This window comes from Coregonus clupeaformis, chromosome 7 (genome assembly GCF_020615455.1).
Source record: "Coregonus clupeaformis isolate EN_2021a chromosome 7, ASM2061545v1, whole genome shotgun sequence".
In the NCBI taxonomy this organism is placed as follows: domain Eukaryota; kingdom Metazoa; phylum Chordata; class Actinopteri; order Salmoniformes; family Salmonidae; genus Coregonus; species Coregonus clupeaformis.
In genome coordinates, this window is record NC_059198.1 from 57,175,743 (window position 1) to 57,190,363 (window position 14,621).

Below are 14,621 nucleotides of genomic sequence, written 5' to 3' on the forward strand. Positions count from 1 at the left end.
CTGGCGTGGTTACACGTGGTCTGGGGAGGTCCTGGGCTGGGCGTGGTTACACGTGGTCTGGGGAGGTCCTGGGCTGGCGTGGGTTACACGTGGTCTGGGGAGGTCCTGGGCTGGCGTGGTTACACGTGGTCTGGGGAGGTCCTGGGCTGGCGTGGTTACACGTGGTCTGGGGAGGTCCTGGGCTGGCGTGGTTACACGTGGTCTGGGGAGGTCCTGGGCTGGCGTGGTTACACGTGGTCTGGGGAGGTCCTGGGCTGGCGTGGTTACACGTGGTCTGGGGAGGTCCTGGGCTGGCGTGGTTACACGTGGTCTGGGGAGGTCCTGGGCTGGCGTGGTTACACGTGGTCTGGGGAGGTCCTGGGCTGGCGTGGTTACACGTGGTCTGGGGAGGTCCTGGGCTGGCGTGGTTACACGTGGTCTGGGGAGGTCCTGGGCTGGCGTGGTTACACGTGGTCTGCGGTTGTGAGGCCAGTTGGACGTACTGCCAAATTCTCTAAAACGACGTTGGAGGCGGGTTATGGTAGAATTAACATTTTAATTATCTGGCAACAGCTCTGGTGGACATTCCTGCACTCAGCATGCCAATTGCACACTCCCTCAAAAATCTGTGGCATTGTGTTGTGTGACAAAACTGAACATTTTAGAGTGGCCTTTTATTGTCCCCAGCACGAGGTTCACCTGTGTAATGATTATGCTGTTTAATCAGCTTCTTGATATGCCACACCTGTCAGGTGGATGGATTATTTTGGCAAAGGAGAAATGCTCACTAACAGGGATGTAAACAAATGTGTGCACAACATTTGAGAGAAATAAGCTTTTTGTGCTTCATGTAAACTTTCTTGAATCTTTTATTTCAGCTCATGAAACACGGCAACCAACACTTTACATATTGCGTTTTATATTTTTATTCAGTATACATGCAACCAGGTCCAAAATCCCGACCTACGGTTCGCAATACACCCAGGTAGGGAAACAGACCGTGTGAGAAGAGCCCTGTGGCTTCAGGCTATTCTGCGATGGCTTGGAAAATATGGGGACCGGTGTCTAAGTAGGCTACACGCAGCTATGCATGTGGAAAACATTTAATCACAGCTAAGACATTTTAATGTTCTGGTGGGTAGCTAGCTGTCACTCACTCACCCGGCTGCTAGTACCTTTATGAAAAGGGGCCGTACAATATTACGTTTCTCTAAGTAGCAGGAAACGTTGAAAATCTTTAGACGTGTTGTACTTTTCTTAAACGTAGTCTTGTAATTGACAAAAAAACAAGCAGACAAGAAAATTGAGCTTGAAAAGGTAGTTTTTGTTGTGAGCTGATTGGGTAACCTAGGTAACCACCGGTTGTTTTTCCCCAAAGGTGGGCAGGGCCGTTATGTTCTCTCCAATACCGACTTGGTTGTTGGAAATAACATTAATATTTCCAGTGACAACATGTGGTGCCTCAAATAGAATTACAATTTCTAAACAAACAGTTAGCTGTTAGCTAGGCAAGTTGTTGTATTTTGAGGCTTATCATCAAAGCTATGGTTGGAATTGGAGAATGCAGCTAGCTATTTAGTTTGAAAATGTTTGATAGACTGTTTCACCTGGACAAATACAACGGTTGCTTAGAAACCGGATACCAATATGTTCTGTGGAGAGAGAAAAAGTGCATAATCATTTGCATAATTGTTGTGATTGGTTTATAGCTGTGAGGGTGATCGAATCAGGATCAAATCCTCTGCTCTCCTCGAGCTCATTAATGATAGAATGTTCATATTTGAAGATGGTAGAAAGGCCAGTCTCTTTGGTACATGACATGGACTACAGGAAGTGGATTAGCTAAAGAGACTGGTAACCAGGTTACAGTAGTGCACTACATAGAGAATAGGGTGCCATTTGGGACGTAGATATCTTATAAAAGGAGAAGACCAGACAGGACACACAGGTGAGTTATATATATATATATATATATATATATATTTATTTATTTGTTATCCTGCATATTCTAGTAGACTTAATGGGGGAACAATGCTGTCTAATCAATACAGAAATGTTGACATACATGTACCATAACAAAGTGTTCTCTGGTCACATAATTGTTGGGACTACTAACATGCGTATGAAGATATGCCAAACAATCTGAAGCTTGAACAAGATGTCTCAAGATAATGTCCTTTGAAACTGAACTAAAAAGAGAATAAAAAAATAAAATAAGAGGCAGAATGACGTATAGACACGGGGAACAAACAATGTAGCATTTATGTGTTTGTGGGAAAACAGGGAACGGCAGTTCAATAATATGACACAAGTAATAACCATTCTCTCAAAGAAAATAAAGACAACCTTTTTCTCCGCCACTTTAACCAATGATAATGGAACAGGGTGCCATTTTGAGTTTGCCAATGATAATGGAACAGGGTGCCATTTTGAGTTTGCCAGTGATAATGGAACAGGGTGCCATTTTGAGTTTGCCAATGATAATGGAACAGGGTGCCATTTTGATTTTGCCAATGATAATGGAACAGGGTGCCATTTTGAGTTTGCCAATGACAATGGAACAGGGTGCCATTTTGAGTTTGCCAATGATAATGGAACAGGGTGCCATTTTGAGTTTGCCAATGATAATGGAACAGGGTGCCATTTTGAGTTTGCCAATGATAATGGAACAGGGTGCCATTTTGAGTTTGCCAATGACAATGGAACAGGGTGCCATTTTGAGTTTGCCAATGACAATGCTATGAGACAGCAGTACCACACTGCACAGTCTTTTTGCTGTTAGCTCACAGAGTTAAACTCAGCATCCACACACTGACTTTGGTCCTAAATGGCTCTCTACTCTCTACACAGGGCTCTGGTCAAAAGTAGTGCACTACATAGGGAATAGAGCTCTGGTCAAAAGTAGTGCACTACATAGGGAATAGAGCTCTGGTCAAAAGTAGTGCACTACATAGGGAATAGAGCTCTGGTCAAAAGTAGTGCACTACATAGGGAATAGAGCTCTGGTCAAAAGTAGTGCACTACATAGGGAATAGAGCTCTGGTCAAAAGTAGTGCACTACATAGGGAATAGAGCTCTGGTCAAAAGTAGTGCACTACATAGGGAATAGGGTGCCATTTCAGTTTGCCTCTATACAGTCCAGCAGTGTTTCCCAACTCCGGTCCTCCAGTTCCCCCAACATATTTTTGTTGTGCCCCCAGACAAGCACACCTGATTCTACTTGTCAACTAACCGTCAAGCCCTTGACCAGTTGACTCGGGGCTGCTGGTGGAAGGACTGGAGGAAACACTACAGTACACAATCCTGAAGAAACATTCAGCTTGGTTCTATATAGCTGTTTCAACTCAGTCAACCTGCTTCGCTACTCTACCTGTGAAATTAATGATTACTCGACACTCATGAACACAAATACCAACAAAGAGCATGCTTTTCCATGTGGGATCACTTTGATAGAAAATATGGAAACAATTTTATGACCTTTCACATTGAACAGATGAATCTTGGACCAAAAAAATTGAAATAACATCAAATAAAGTAAAATGACTTGGGTGGGGGGTGGGGGTGGAGATGGGGGGTGGGGGGTGGGGGGTGGAGATGGGGGGTGGGGGTGGGGTTGGAGATGGGGGTGGGGGGTGGGGGTGGAGATGGAGATGGAGATGGGGTTGGAGATGGGGTGGGGGTGGAGATGGGGGTGGGGGTGGGGGTGGAGATGGGGGGGTGGGGGGTGGGGGTGGAGATGGAGATGGGGGGTGGGGGGTGGGGGTGGGGGTGGAGATGGAGATGGAGATGGGGTTGGAGATGGGGGTGGGGGTGGGGTTGGAGATGGGGGTGGGGGTGGGGGGTGGGGGTGGAGATGGAGATGGAGATGGGGTTGGAGATGGGGGTGGGGGTGGGGTTGGAGATGGGGGGTGGGGGTGGGGGGGGGTGGGGTTGGAGATGGGGGTGGGGGTGGAGATGGAGATGGAGATGGAGATGGAGATGGAGATGGGGTTGGAGATGGGGGTGGGGGTGGGGTTGGAGATGGGGGTGGGGGTGGGGGCGTAAGATTTCCCTAGTAGCCAAGACGTCAATGTGGATTTGATGTATTTTATAAAGCGCTGTACTAGCTGACATTAGACGTGTAAATGAAAAACAGAAATCCTATATCCAATCGAAACATCAGAGAGTTTATAGATAGAAAACCTGAGAACTCAATAATATTAGTTGCATCTATTACTTAAAGACCAGATTTTTTTTTTACCCTATAAAAGTTAGAATTTTCTGTACAGTTCTATAATATAAACAAAGTCTAATGACTGGCCATCTTCTCATAAATAACGTCTTTATGAAAGGGCACACATCATTTCAAACCACCGTTATGGTATGATATCATGGTTGTGCTTCTTGGTTTTGGTTTAGATTATTCTAAAAATTAATTCACAAAAAAACATAAAATACCTTTTTTTTGTTACTAGTGGCCATTGGAAATAAATAACATTTAAGATATTCTTATTTATTTTCCATAATTGTTTTGAGTTTTTGGTGAATCCTAAAAGGCCCTCGTGGTTCATTTGGAGCCGTATCTCTCCAAAGCAGAATCTAATTTGAGTTTCTATGGACATCTGGCATTGTCAGCCACACCAATATCTGAAGGTAAAGATTTTAAATTCTCAGTTTACATTTTGATAATGGTGCATTGGTCATAATAACACATATCATTATATATTAAAGATGTGTCTCCTTTATACACTGAGTATACAAAACATTAAGAACACCTGCTTTAACTAGTCGCCTTGAACCCAGATCCTCAACAAACATCAGCTGTAACTCATTGCTAATCAGCCGGCCGCCGCGAGTGTCCTCTCTCTCTCTCTCTCTCTCTCACCTGCTTTTTCTATGACAGACTGACCAGGTGAGAGCTATGATCCCTTAATGATGTCACTTGTTAAATCCACTTCAATCAGTGTAGATGAAGGGGGAGGAGACAGGTTAAAGAAGGATTTTTTACGTCTTGAGACAATTGAGACATGGATTGTGTATGTGTGCCATTCAGAGGGTGAATGGGCAAGACAAAATATTTAAGTGCCTTTGAACGGGGTATGGTAGTAGGTGCCAGGCGCACTAGTTTGAGTGTGTCAAGAACTGCAACGATGCTGGGTTTTTCAAGCTCAACAGTTTCCCGTGTGTGTCAAGAATGGTCCACCACCCAAAGGACATCCAGCCAACTTGACACAACCGTGGGAAGCATTGGAGTCAATATGGGCCAGCATCCCTGTGGAACGCTTTCGACACCTTGTAGAGTCCATGCCCCAACAAATTAAAGGCAAAGGGGGAATGGGGGGGTATGCAACTCAATATTAGGAAGGTGTTCATAATGTTTGGTATTCTCAGTTTATATTTAAGATATAGCTCCATTATATATTCAGATATGTTTCCATGATATATTCAGATTTATAAACTGGGTGGTTCGAGCCCTGAATGCTGATTGGCTGACAGCCGTGGTATATCAGTATACCACGGGTATGACAAAACATGTATCTTTACTGCTCTAATTACGTTGGCAACCAGTTTATAATAGCAATACGGCTCCTCGGGGGGTTTGTGATATATGGCCAATATACCATGGCTAAGGGCTGTGTCCAGGCACTCCACGTTGCATCGTGCTTTAGAACAGCCCTTAGCCGTGGTATATTGGCCATATACCGGACCTCCTCGGGCCTTATTGCTTAAATATCTTCTGAAAAGTACAAGTGTAGTACTAATGTCTGCCTGTACACTTAGAAATCCCATTGGACAGAAAAATAAAGTGCAACAATTCTTGGCCTGCATAGATTGCAGAATGCTGTATTGCCCTTTCCACCTCTCTCTCTTTAAACCAATGACTGCATATATGAATGGACAAAGCCATCGATCACATGCCACCATTCATTCCTATTTGAAGACTCAATAGCGCATTGAAGTTGGTTAAGATGGCGTCTCATGGAGACAACATGCGCAGTTTGAGCTACTCCAGGATGTGACGTTGCAGGCTAGCTCAGTGCTGCCCCCCTCTCATTGAGAATCTCAAGTTGAAGGCCGACAGGGGTACTGCAGGCTGCCATTAAATCAAATCAAATCACATTTTATTTGTCACATGCACCGAATACAACAGGTGTAGACCTTACAGTGAAATGCTTACTTACAAGCCCTTAACCAACAATGCAGTTTTAGTGTTGTGTTAAATAAAAATTAGATAATTAAAAAAAAAAAAAAATTAAAGAGCAGCAGTAAAATAACAGTAGCAACTAAATTACCCTTAACTTCTTCTGTGTGCGGTTTTAAAACAATCGGTTCAAGGACATCTGGTGTATTAGAAGCAATTATTGGTACCATGTTTTGTCTAAGAAACATTTTTTATTTACACGAAGATTGACCAGAAAGATTTGCAATTTTTCCATTCACTATAATGGGGGATCCTGTTTTCTGCTAACAATGCCTGCATTACTGCTGTCAGCCTTGAACTTCTGTGTCTTCAATGAGAGGGGGCAGTCGTTCTCCTTTAAACTACGACAACCAACGGAAAAGTTACGCCTCCTCCTCCTCCTCGTCTCTGCAGCGTTCAGATCTATGTCGTTTTCTCAAACTCAACACTAGTTTTCTATTAACACAATTTGAATAAACGGCAACATAAAAACAACTTGTATTTTCATTCTGTGTGAAAAATTGAGAAAGTAGAAGTTAAACTTTGGGTTTTGAAGTTATTAGACTGAAATCGTTCAGTTTTAAAACTCAGTCATGTCCAAGACACTACAAACAAAGATATGTTGTAAAGTGGTTATCCCACTGGCTATAAGGTGAATGCACCTATTTGTAAGTCGCTCTGGATAAGAGCGTCTGCTAAATGACGTAAATGTAAATGTAAATGTATATGTTTTAAATGATCGGGGTAATAATGATAAACTAGAAATGCACAGACCAAACAGTTACAGTAATGATATCAGGACGACGCTGAGGATATGATGAATCAATGATGATATTACAGACAAAACCACCCATGAGGGAAAATAAAAAGCGCTTTCTACACATCTACACATTTACTGGTTATTGAGCAGCTAGAATACACTGATATACATGACCATGATGCATTGTGGTCCTCTGACAGTACAAACAATACAGTGCCTTGTAAAAGTATTCATCCCCCTTGGCGTTTTTCCTATTTTGTTGCATTACAACCTGCAATTTAAGTTAGATTTTTATTTGGATTTCATGTAATGGACGCACACAAAATAGTCCAAATTGTTGAAGTGAAATGAAAAAAAAGAACTTGTTTAAAAAAATTCTAAAAAATAAATAACGGAAAAGTGGTGCGTGCATATGTATTCACCCCCTTTGCTATGAAGCCCCTAAATAAGATCTGGTGCAACCAATTACCTTCAGAAGTCACATAATTAGTTAAATAAAGTCCACCTGTGTGCAATCTAAGTGTCACATGATCTGTCACATGATCTCAGTAGATATACACCTCTTCTGAAAGGCCACAGAGTCTGCAACACCACTAAGCAAGGGGCACCACCAAGCAAGCGGCACCGTGAAGACCAAGGAGCTCTCCAAACAGGTCAGGGACAAAGCTGTGGAGAAGTACAGATCAGGGTTGGGTTATAAAACTTTGAACATCCCACGGAGCACCATTAAATCCATTATTTAAAAAAATTGAAAGAATATGGCACCACAACAAACCTGCCAAGAGAGGGCCGCCCACCGAAAGTTATGGACCAGGCAAGGAGGGCATTAATCAGAGAGGCAACAAAGAGACCAAAGATAACCCTGAAGGAGCTGCAAAGCTCCACAGTGGAGATTGGAGTATCTGTCCATAGGGCCACTTTAAGCTGTACACTCTACAGAGCTGGGCTTTACAGAAGAGTGGCCAGAAAAAAATAAGCAAAAACGTTTGGTGTTCGCTAAAAGGCATGTAGGAGACTCCCCAAACATATGGAAGAAGGTACTCTGGTCAGATGAGACTAAAATTGAGCTTTTTGGCCATCAAGGAAAACGCAATGTCTGGCACAAACCCAACACCTCTCATCACCCCGAGAACACCATCCCCACAGTGAAGCATGGTGGTGGCAGCATCATGCTGTGGGGATGTTTTTCATCGGCAGGGACTGGGAAACTGGTCAGAATTGAAGGAATGATGGATGGCGCTAAATACAGAGAAATTCTTGAGGGAAACCTGTTTCAGTCTTCCAGAGATTTGAGACTGGGACGGAGATTCACCTTCCAGCAGGACAATGACCCTAAGCATACTGCTAAAGCAACACTCGATTGGTTTAAGGGGAAACATTTAAATGTCTTGGAATGGCCTATTCAAAGCCCAGACCTCGATCCAATTGAGAATCTGTGGTATGACTTAAAGATTGCTGTACACCAGCGGAACCCATCCAACTTGAAGGAGCTGGAGCAGTTTTGTCTTGAAGAATGGGCAAAAATCCCAGTGGCTAGATGTGTCAAGCTTATAGAGACATACCCCAAGAGACTTGCAGCTCAAATTGCTGCAAAAGGTGGCTATACAAAGTATTGACATCTTCAAAGTGGTAGGCATGTTGTGTAAATCAAACGATACAAACCCCCCCCAAAAATCCATTTCAATTCCAGGTTGTAAGGCAACAAAATAGGAAAAATGCTAAGGGGGGTGAATACTTTCGCAAGCCACTGTACTATGTTTTTCTCTCTCTCTGTGATTGGTTCTGCCCCAAATGTCACCCTATATGACCTACATTTTGCACTACTAGTGATCTGAACAGGGAATAGGGTGCCATTTGGAAGAAAATGCTATTTGACTATGTCTAAAGGAAAAAGTACAGTTTGAACAGCATACTGTATGTCAATGACCAGATACCTATCAGATTGATAAAACATTTAAGGTATAGGGACCCCCCCCCGCCGCTAGAACGACTCTACGACTGTCTTAACTAACTGTAGACCTACTTAGCTGTATTTAGAGTATTTACATTCGTAAAAGCTACATTCAGAAGTACATATTGTACTTAGAGTAAATAATATATAGTGTGATGTTTTGATGGAATCAAGAAGCAGAGAAGGTACAGTGTTGTATTTCAACCAACCTAATAATTTATTCTTTCTAAAAACCTTATCTTGAAACCAAGCTGATATAAATATGTTTAATTATTAAGTTTAGGCTAGTAGCTGAAGCATTTTCCATTTGTCCTCACTGATTACATATTTTGGCAACTACAGTTGTATATCATTTTTTTGTATCATTATTTCCTATGAAAATAATAATCATCATTAAGCTGAAGGTCTTTTGAGCATGACATTATTAAATTGAAAAACCCAAACTGAAGACAATCAATGCAGTTCATACATAAATCTCATCAACACAAAAACATTACATGGTCGTCATGGTTTTTACACATTCCATTTCCACGAAAGGTCACGATATGTTTGACATTTGTCGCTACGTTGCAACACCCCCGTAGGGTTGTGGTCAAAAGTAGTGCACTATATATGGAACAGGGTGTTATTTGGGATACACACTCTGTCTGAGGTCTGTCAATGCATTACTCTCCTCACATTAGAAATATTTGTACCTTCGGGGAACATGGATTTTCTGCCTCTTCTGCTGTGAATTGTCATTGCCTTTGCTGTCATAGTATGTACAGTTGAGCGCTTTCAGCAAACTAAGCACCGTCAAATATATCTCTATCAATTTACACTACCGTTCAAAAGTTTGGGGTCACTTAGAAATGTCCTTGTTTTCGAAAGAAAATCAATTTTTTTTGTCCACTAAAATAACATCAAATTGATCAGAAATAAAGTGTAGACATTGTTAACGTTGTAAATGGCTATTGTAGCTGGAAATGGCTGATTTTTAATGGAATATCTACATAGGCGTACAGAGGCCCATTATCAGCAACCATCAGTCCTGTGTTCCAATGGCACGTTGTGTTTGCTAATCCAAGTTTATCATTTTAAAAGGCTAATTGATCACTAGAAAACCCTTTTGCAATTATGTTAGCACAGCTGAAAACTGTTGTGCTGATTAAAGAAGCAATAAAACTGGCCTTCTTGAGATTAGTTGAGTATCTGGAGCATCAGAAATTGTGGGTTCAATTACAGGCTCAAAATGGCCAGAAACAAATAACTTTCTTCTGAAACTCGTCAGTCTATTCTTGTTTTGAGAAATGAAGGATATTCCATGCAAGAAATTGAAGATCTTGTACAACGCTGTGTACTACTCCCTTCACAGAACAGCGCAAACTGGCTCTAACCAGAATAGAAAGAGGAGTGGGAGGCCCCGGTGCACAACTGAGCAAGAGGACAAATACATTAGAGTGTCTAGTTTGAGAAACAGGCGCCTCACAGGTCCTCAACTGGCAGCTTAATTAAATAGTACCCGCAAAACACCAGTCTCAACGTCAACAGTGAAGAGGCGACTCCGGGATGCTGACCTTCTAGGCAGAATTGCAAAGAAATAGCCATATCTCAGACTGGCCAATAAAAGGAAAAGATGAAGATGGGCAGTCTGAGATATGGCTTTTTGTGCTAACATAATTGCAAAAGGGTTTTCTAATGATCAATTAGCCTTTTAAAATTATAAACGTGGATTAGCAAACACAACGTGCCATTGGAACAGAGGACTGATGGTTGCTGATAATGGGCCTCTGTACGCCTATGTAGATATTCCATTAAAAATCAGCCGTTTCCAGCTACAATAGCCATTTACAACATTAACAATGTCCACACTGTATTTCTGATCAATTTGATGTTATTTCAATGGACAAAACATTAGATTTTCTTTAGAAAACAAGGACATTTCTAAGTGACCCCAAACATTTGAACGGTAGTGTGTATATATATATATATATACAGTTGAAGTCGAAAGTTTACATACACTTAGGCTGGAGTCATTAAAACTTGTTTTTCAACCACTCCACAAATTTCTTGTTAACAAACTATAGTTTTGGCAAGTCGGTTAGGGCATCTACTTTGTGCATGACACAAGTAATTTTTCCAACAATTGTTTACAGACAGATTATTTCACTTATAATTCACTGTATCACAATTCCAATGGGTCAGAAGTTTACATACACTATGTTGACTGTGCCTTTAAACTGTAGACCTCCACAAGTCTGGTTCATCCTTGGGAGCAATTTCCAAACGCCTGAAGGTACCACGTTAATCTGTACAAACAATAGTACGCAAGTATAAACACCATGGGACCACGCAGCCGTCATACTGCTCAGGAAGGAGACGTTCTGTCTCCTAGAGATGAACATACTTTTTTGTGAAAAGTGCAAATCAATCCCAGAACAACAGCAAAGGACCTTGTGAAGATGCTGGAGGAAACAGGTACAAAAGCATCGATATCTACAGCAAAACGAGTCCTATATTGACATAACCTGAAAGGCCACTCAGCAAGGAAGAAACCACTGCTCCAAAACCGCCATAAAAAAGCCAGACTACGGTTTGCAACCGCACATGGGGACAAAGATCGTACTTTTTGGAGAAATGTCCTCTGGTCTGATGAAACAAAAATATAACTGTTTGGCCAAAATGACCATCATTATGTTTGGATGAAAAAGGGGAATGCTTGCAAGCCGAAGATCACCATCCCAATTGTGAAGCACGGTGGTGGCAGCATCATGCTGTGGGGGTGCTTTGCTGCAGGAGGGACTGGTGCACTTCACAAAATAGATGGCATCATGAGGAAGGAAAATGATCTGGATATATTGAAGCAACATCTCAATACATCAGTCAGGAAGTCAAAGCTTGGTCGCAAATGGGTCTTCCAAATGGACAATGACCCCAAGCATACTTCCAAAGTTGTGGCAAAATGGCTTAAGGACAACTAAGTCAAGGTATTGGAGTGGCCATCACAAAGCCCTGACCTCAATCCTATTTGAGAAAATTTGTGGGCAGAACTGAAAAAGCGTGTGCGAGCAAGGAGGCCTACAAACCTGACTCAGTTACACCAGCTCTGTCAGGAGGAATGGGACAAAATTCACCCAATTTATTGTGGGAAGCTTGTGGAAGGCTACCCGAAACGTTTGACCCAAGTTAAACAATTTAAAGGCAATGCTACCAAATACTAATTGAGTGTATGTAAACTTCTGACCCACTGGGAATGTGATGAAAGAAATAAAAGCTGAAATAAATCATTCTCTCTACTATTATTCTGACATTTCACATTCTTAAAATAAAGTGGTGATCCTAACTGACCTAAAACAGGGAATTTTTATTCAGATAAAATGTCAGGAATTGTGAAAAACTGAGTTTAAATGTATTTGGCTAAGGTGTATGTAAACTTCCGACTTCAACTGTATATATATATATATATATATATATATATATATATATATATATATATTTATATATATATTTTAATTCATGCCTTTTAAAGATAAGCATTTTTTACTAGAAAAAAAAACAAGGCTCAAATATACATCACGATCAAAAATGTCTCTGTTTCAGCAATAAACCACTGAAGTCGCTGTTTCAGCAATAAAACCACTGAAGTCTCTGTTTCAGCAATAAACCACTGAAGTCTCTGTTTCAGCAATAAACCACTGAAGTCTCTGTTTCAGCAATAAACCACTGAAGTCGCTGTTTCAGCAATAAACAACAACACATGTAAAAGGGACTTGTCATGCCATGCAAAAATATCTCTTCCACTATTTCACTATCGGACCCTTTTTCTCTTTTCTCACTTCCCTCCTTTTCTTCTCATTCTTCTTCGTATTTTTCAGCAGGCCGAGGTAATTTAAACCTAGTTCCAGTGGGTATTTTCCCTCAGAGAGCCCCCTACAGTCACATGCTGGTTTCGCAGGTTGGGGACATACTGCTGTCCCCGGTCATCAGGGGGATCTCTGGTGTAAACATGTGGTTCTCTGCTTTAAGTCCACTTTGGTTGCTGTTGGCCTTGCCCTCCCCACCTGCCCCTCCCCCCATCACACCCTGGGTGCAGTTCCCCGCCGCTCCCGCCATCTCCATCAGATTCTTCTCCTCGTGGTTCTCGTCGTTGGCCAACCCTTGACCCCCGAGACTCTGGTCCAGGGTGTCCTCGTCCCCTGGCATCACCACCATCAGCCTCTCAGGGGACAGGGGGAAGGTCTCGTCTTCTGTGCCCGGGTCAAGTGCCTCTGTGCTGGGGAGGTGTGGCGAGGTCTCTCCCTCAGGGGACTCATCCTCCAGGAGGCTGGAGCTGATGTCTTGGCGGGAGGTGGTGCTGGGTGGCGTCGGGGGGACCTCGGTAGGGGGGCCCTCTATGAAGTTGACCTTTAACCCTTTAGTTCCCTTGACGACGGGGTTGATACTGCCTCTCAGGGAGTTCCGGATGTCCTCCACTGTTCTGTTGAAGCTCTCTGCGTCGTCTCTGGGGGACTGTGTGGCACCATCTTGGTCATAGTGAACAAACCCATACATCCCGTCTTTGAGGAGGGTGGCATCCTGGGGGCTTTGGACGTCATCGACACTCGACTCTGGGAGGAGGTCCAGAGACAGAGGGAGCTTTCTTCCATATCCAGAGCCCTCCGAGAACTCGTCCCTGCAGCTAGAGAAGCTATCCACGCTGGGCAGGCTCCGTATTCCTTCAACTTCCTTCAGTAAGGGTTCGGTCGAAGAAGAGGGCGGGACTTCCTGCATCTCCAGCTCCACTTTCTGTAAGGTCGGGACCGGGGTGGGAGGGGACCCCGGGTGCTGTTGCAGCGGCGGCGCCGGGGTTGCCGTGGTGGTGAAGGCGGTGGAGGTGCTCACGGTGCTCACGGAGCAGGAAGTGTTGAGGTTGGTGAAGGACTGAGACCTGGCCATCTGGTTGTACATGGTCTCTAGGTTCTGAGCGTTAAGAAGCTGAGAGGTACCGCCTCTGAACTGAGGGCTGCCGAGGTGCCGCCGCTGGGGTCTTACACTGGTGGTGATGGTGATGCGGTGGGTGGACCCCAGGAGGATGGACTCGGGGAACGTCTTATCCAGGGAATGAAGACTGGTGTCGGAGGCGGTGCATTTGGTTGTGCCGGCCCAGCGGCTGGGGGACAGGTGGTTATCCAGGCCCACACAGAGCTTGTCCTCTCCTCTTTTATCCACGACTACATCCATCAGCTCCATACTCCGGGCGAACGCGTCCTTCAGGTTCATGGAGACGATACTGCCGTTCCTCTTGGCCCTCTCCAGCGCCTCCCGCCTCTTGATGGCCTTCTCCTGCCTCTTCTGCTCCTTGTAGAACTCAGAGAAGTTGTTGACTATAATGGGGATGGGTAGAGCGATCACCAGCACCCCGGCGATACAGCACAGACCCCCGACTATCTTACCCAGAAGAGTCTGAGGGTAGATGTCACCGTAACCCACCGTGGTCATAGTGATGGTGGCCCACCAGAAGGACGCGGGGATGCTGGTGAACTTGGTGGCGTCTTCGTCCTTCTCGGCGAAGAAGACGAGGCTGGAGAAGATCATGATGCCCATGGCCAGGAAGAGGATGAGCAGGCCCAACTCGTTGTAACTCCGCCTCAGGGTGAAGCCTATATTAGATTAGATTAGATTAGATTAGAACAACTCAAACTGTATGTCCTCAATGAGGCAAACAACAGTGTTTCTTGGTCCTGGGAACCCAAAGAGGTGCTCACGAATCAACTCATCAAACCTTTCATTGGTGGAATCAGGTGTGTAGTGCT

The 14,621-nt window shown here is 43.6% G+C and overlaps 1 protein-coding gene across 1 annotated transcript in view; it reads right to left on the reverse strand.

Moving 5' to 3' along the window:
* Positions 1-14,621, reverse strand: part of LOC121570283 (potassium voltage-gated channel subfamily B member 2-like) — a 317,002-nt gene that overhangs the window by 25,737 nt on the left and 276,644 nt on the right. Inside the window, exon 4 of the mRNA XM_041881751.2 lies at positions 12,798-14,468. Coding sequence (XP_041737685.2) covers positions 12,798-14,468 — 1,671 coding nt within the window. The remainder of the gene's footprint in view (positions 1-12,797; positions 14,469-14,621) is intronic.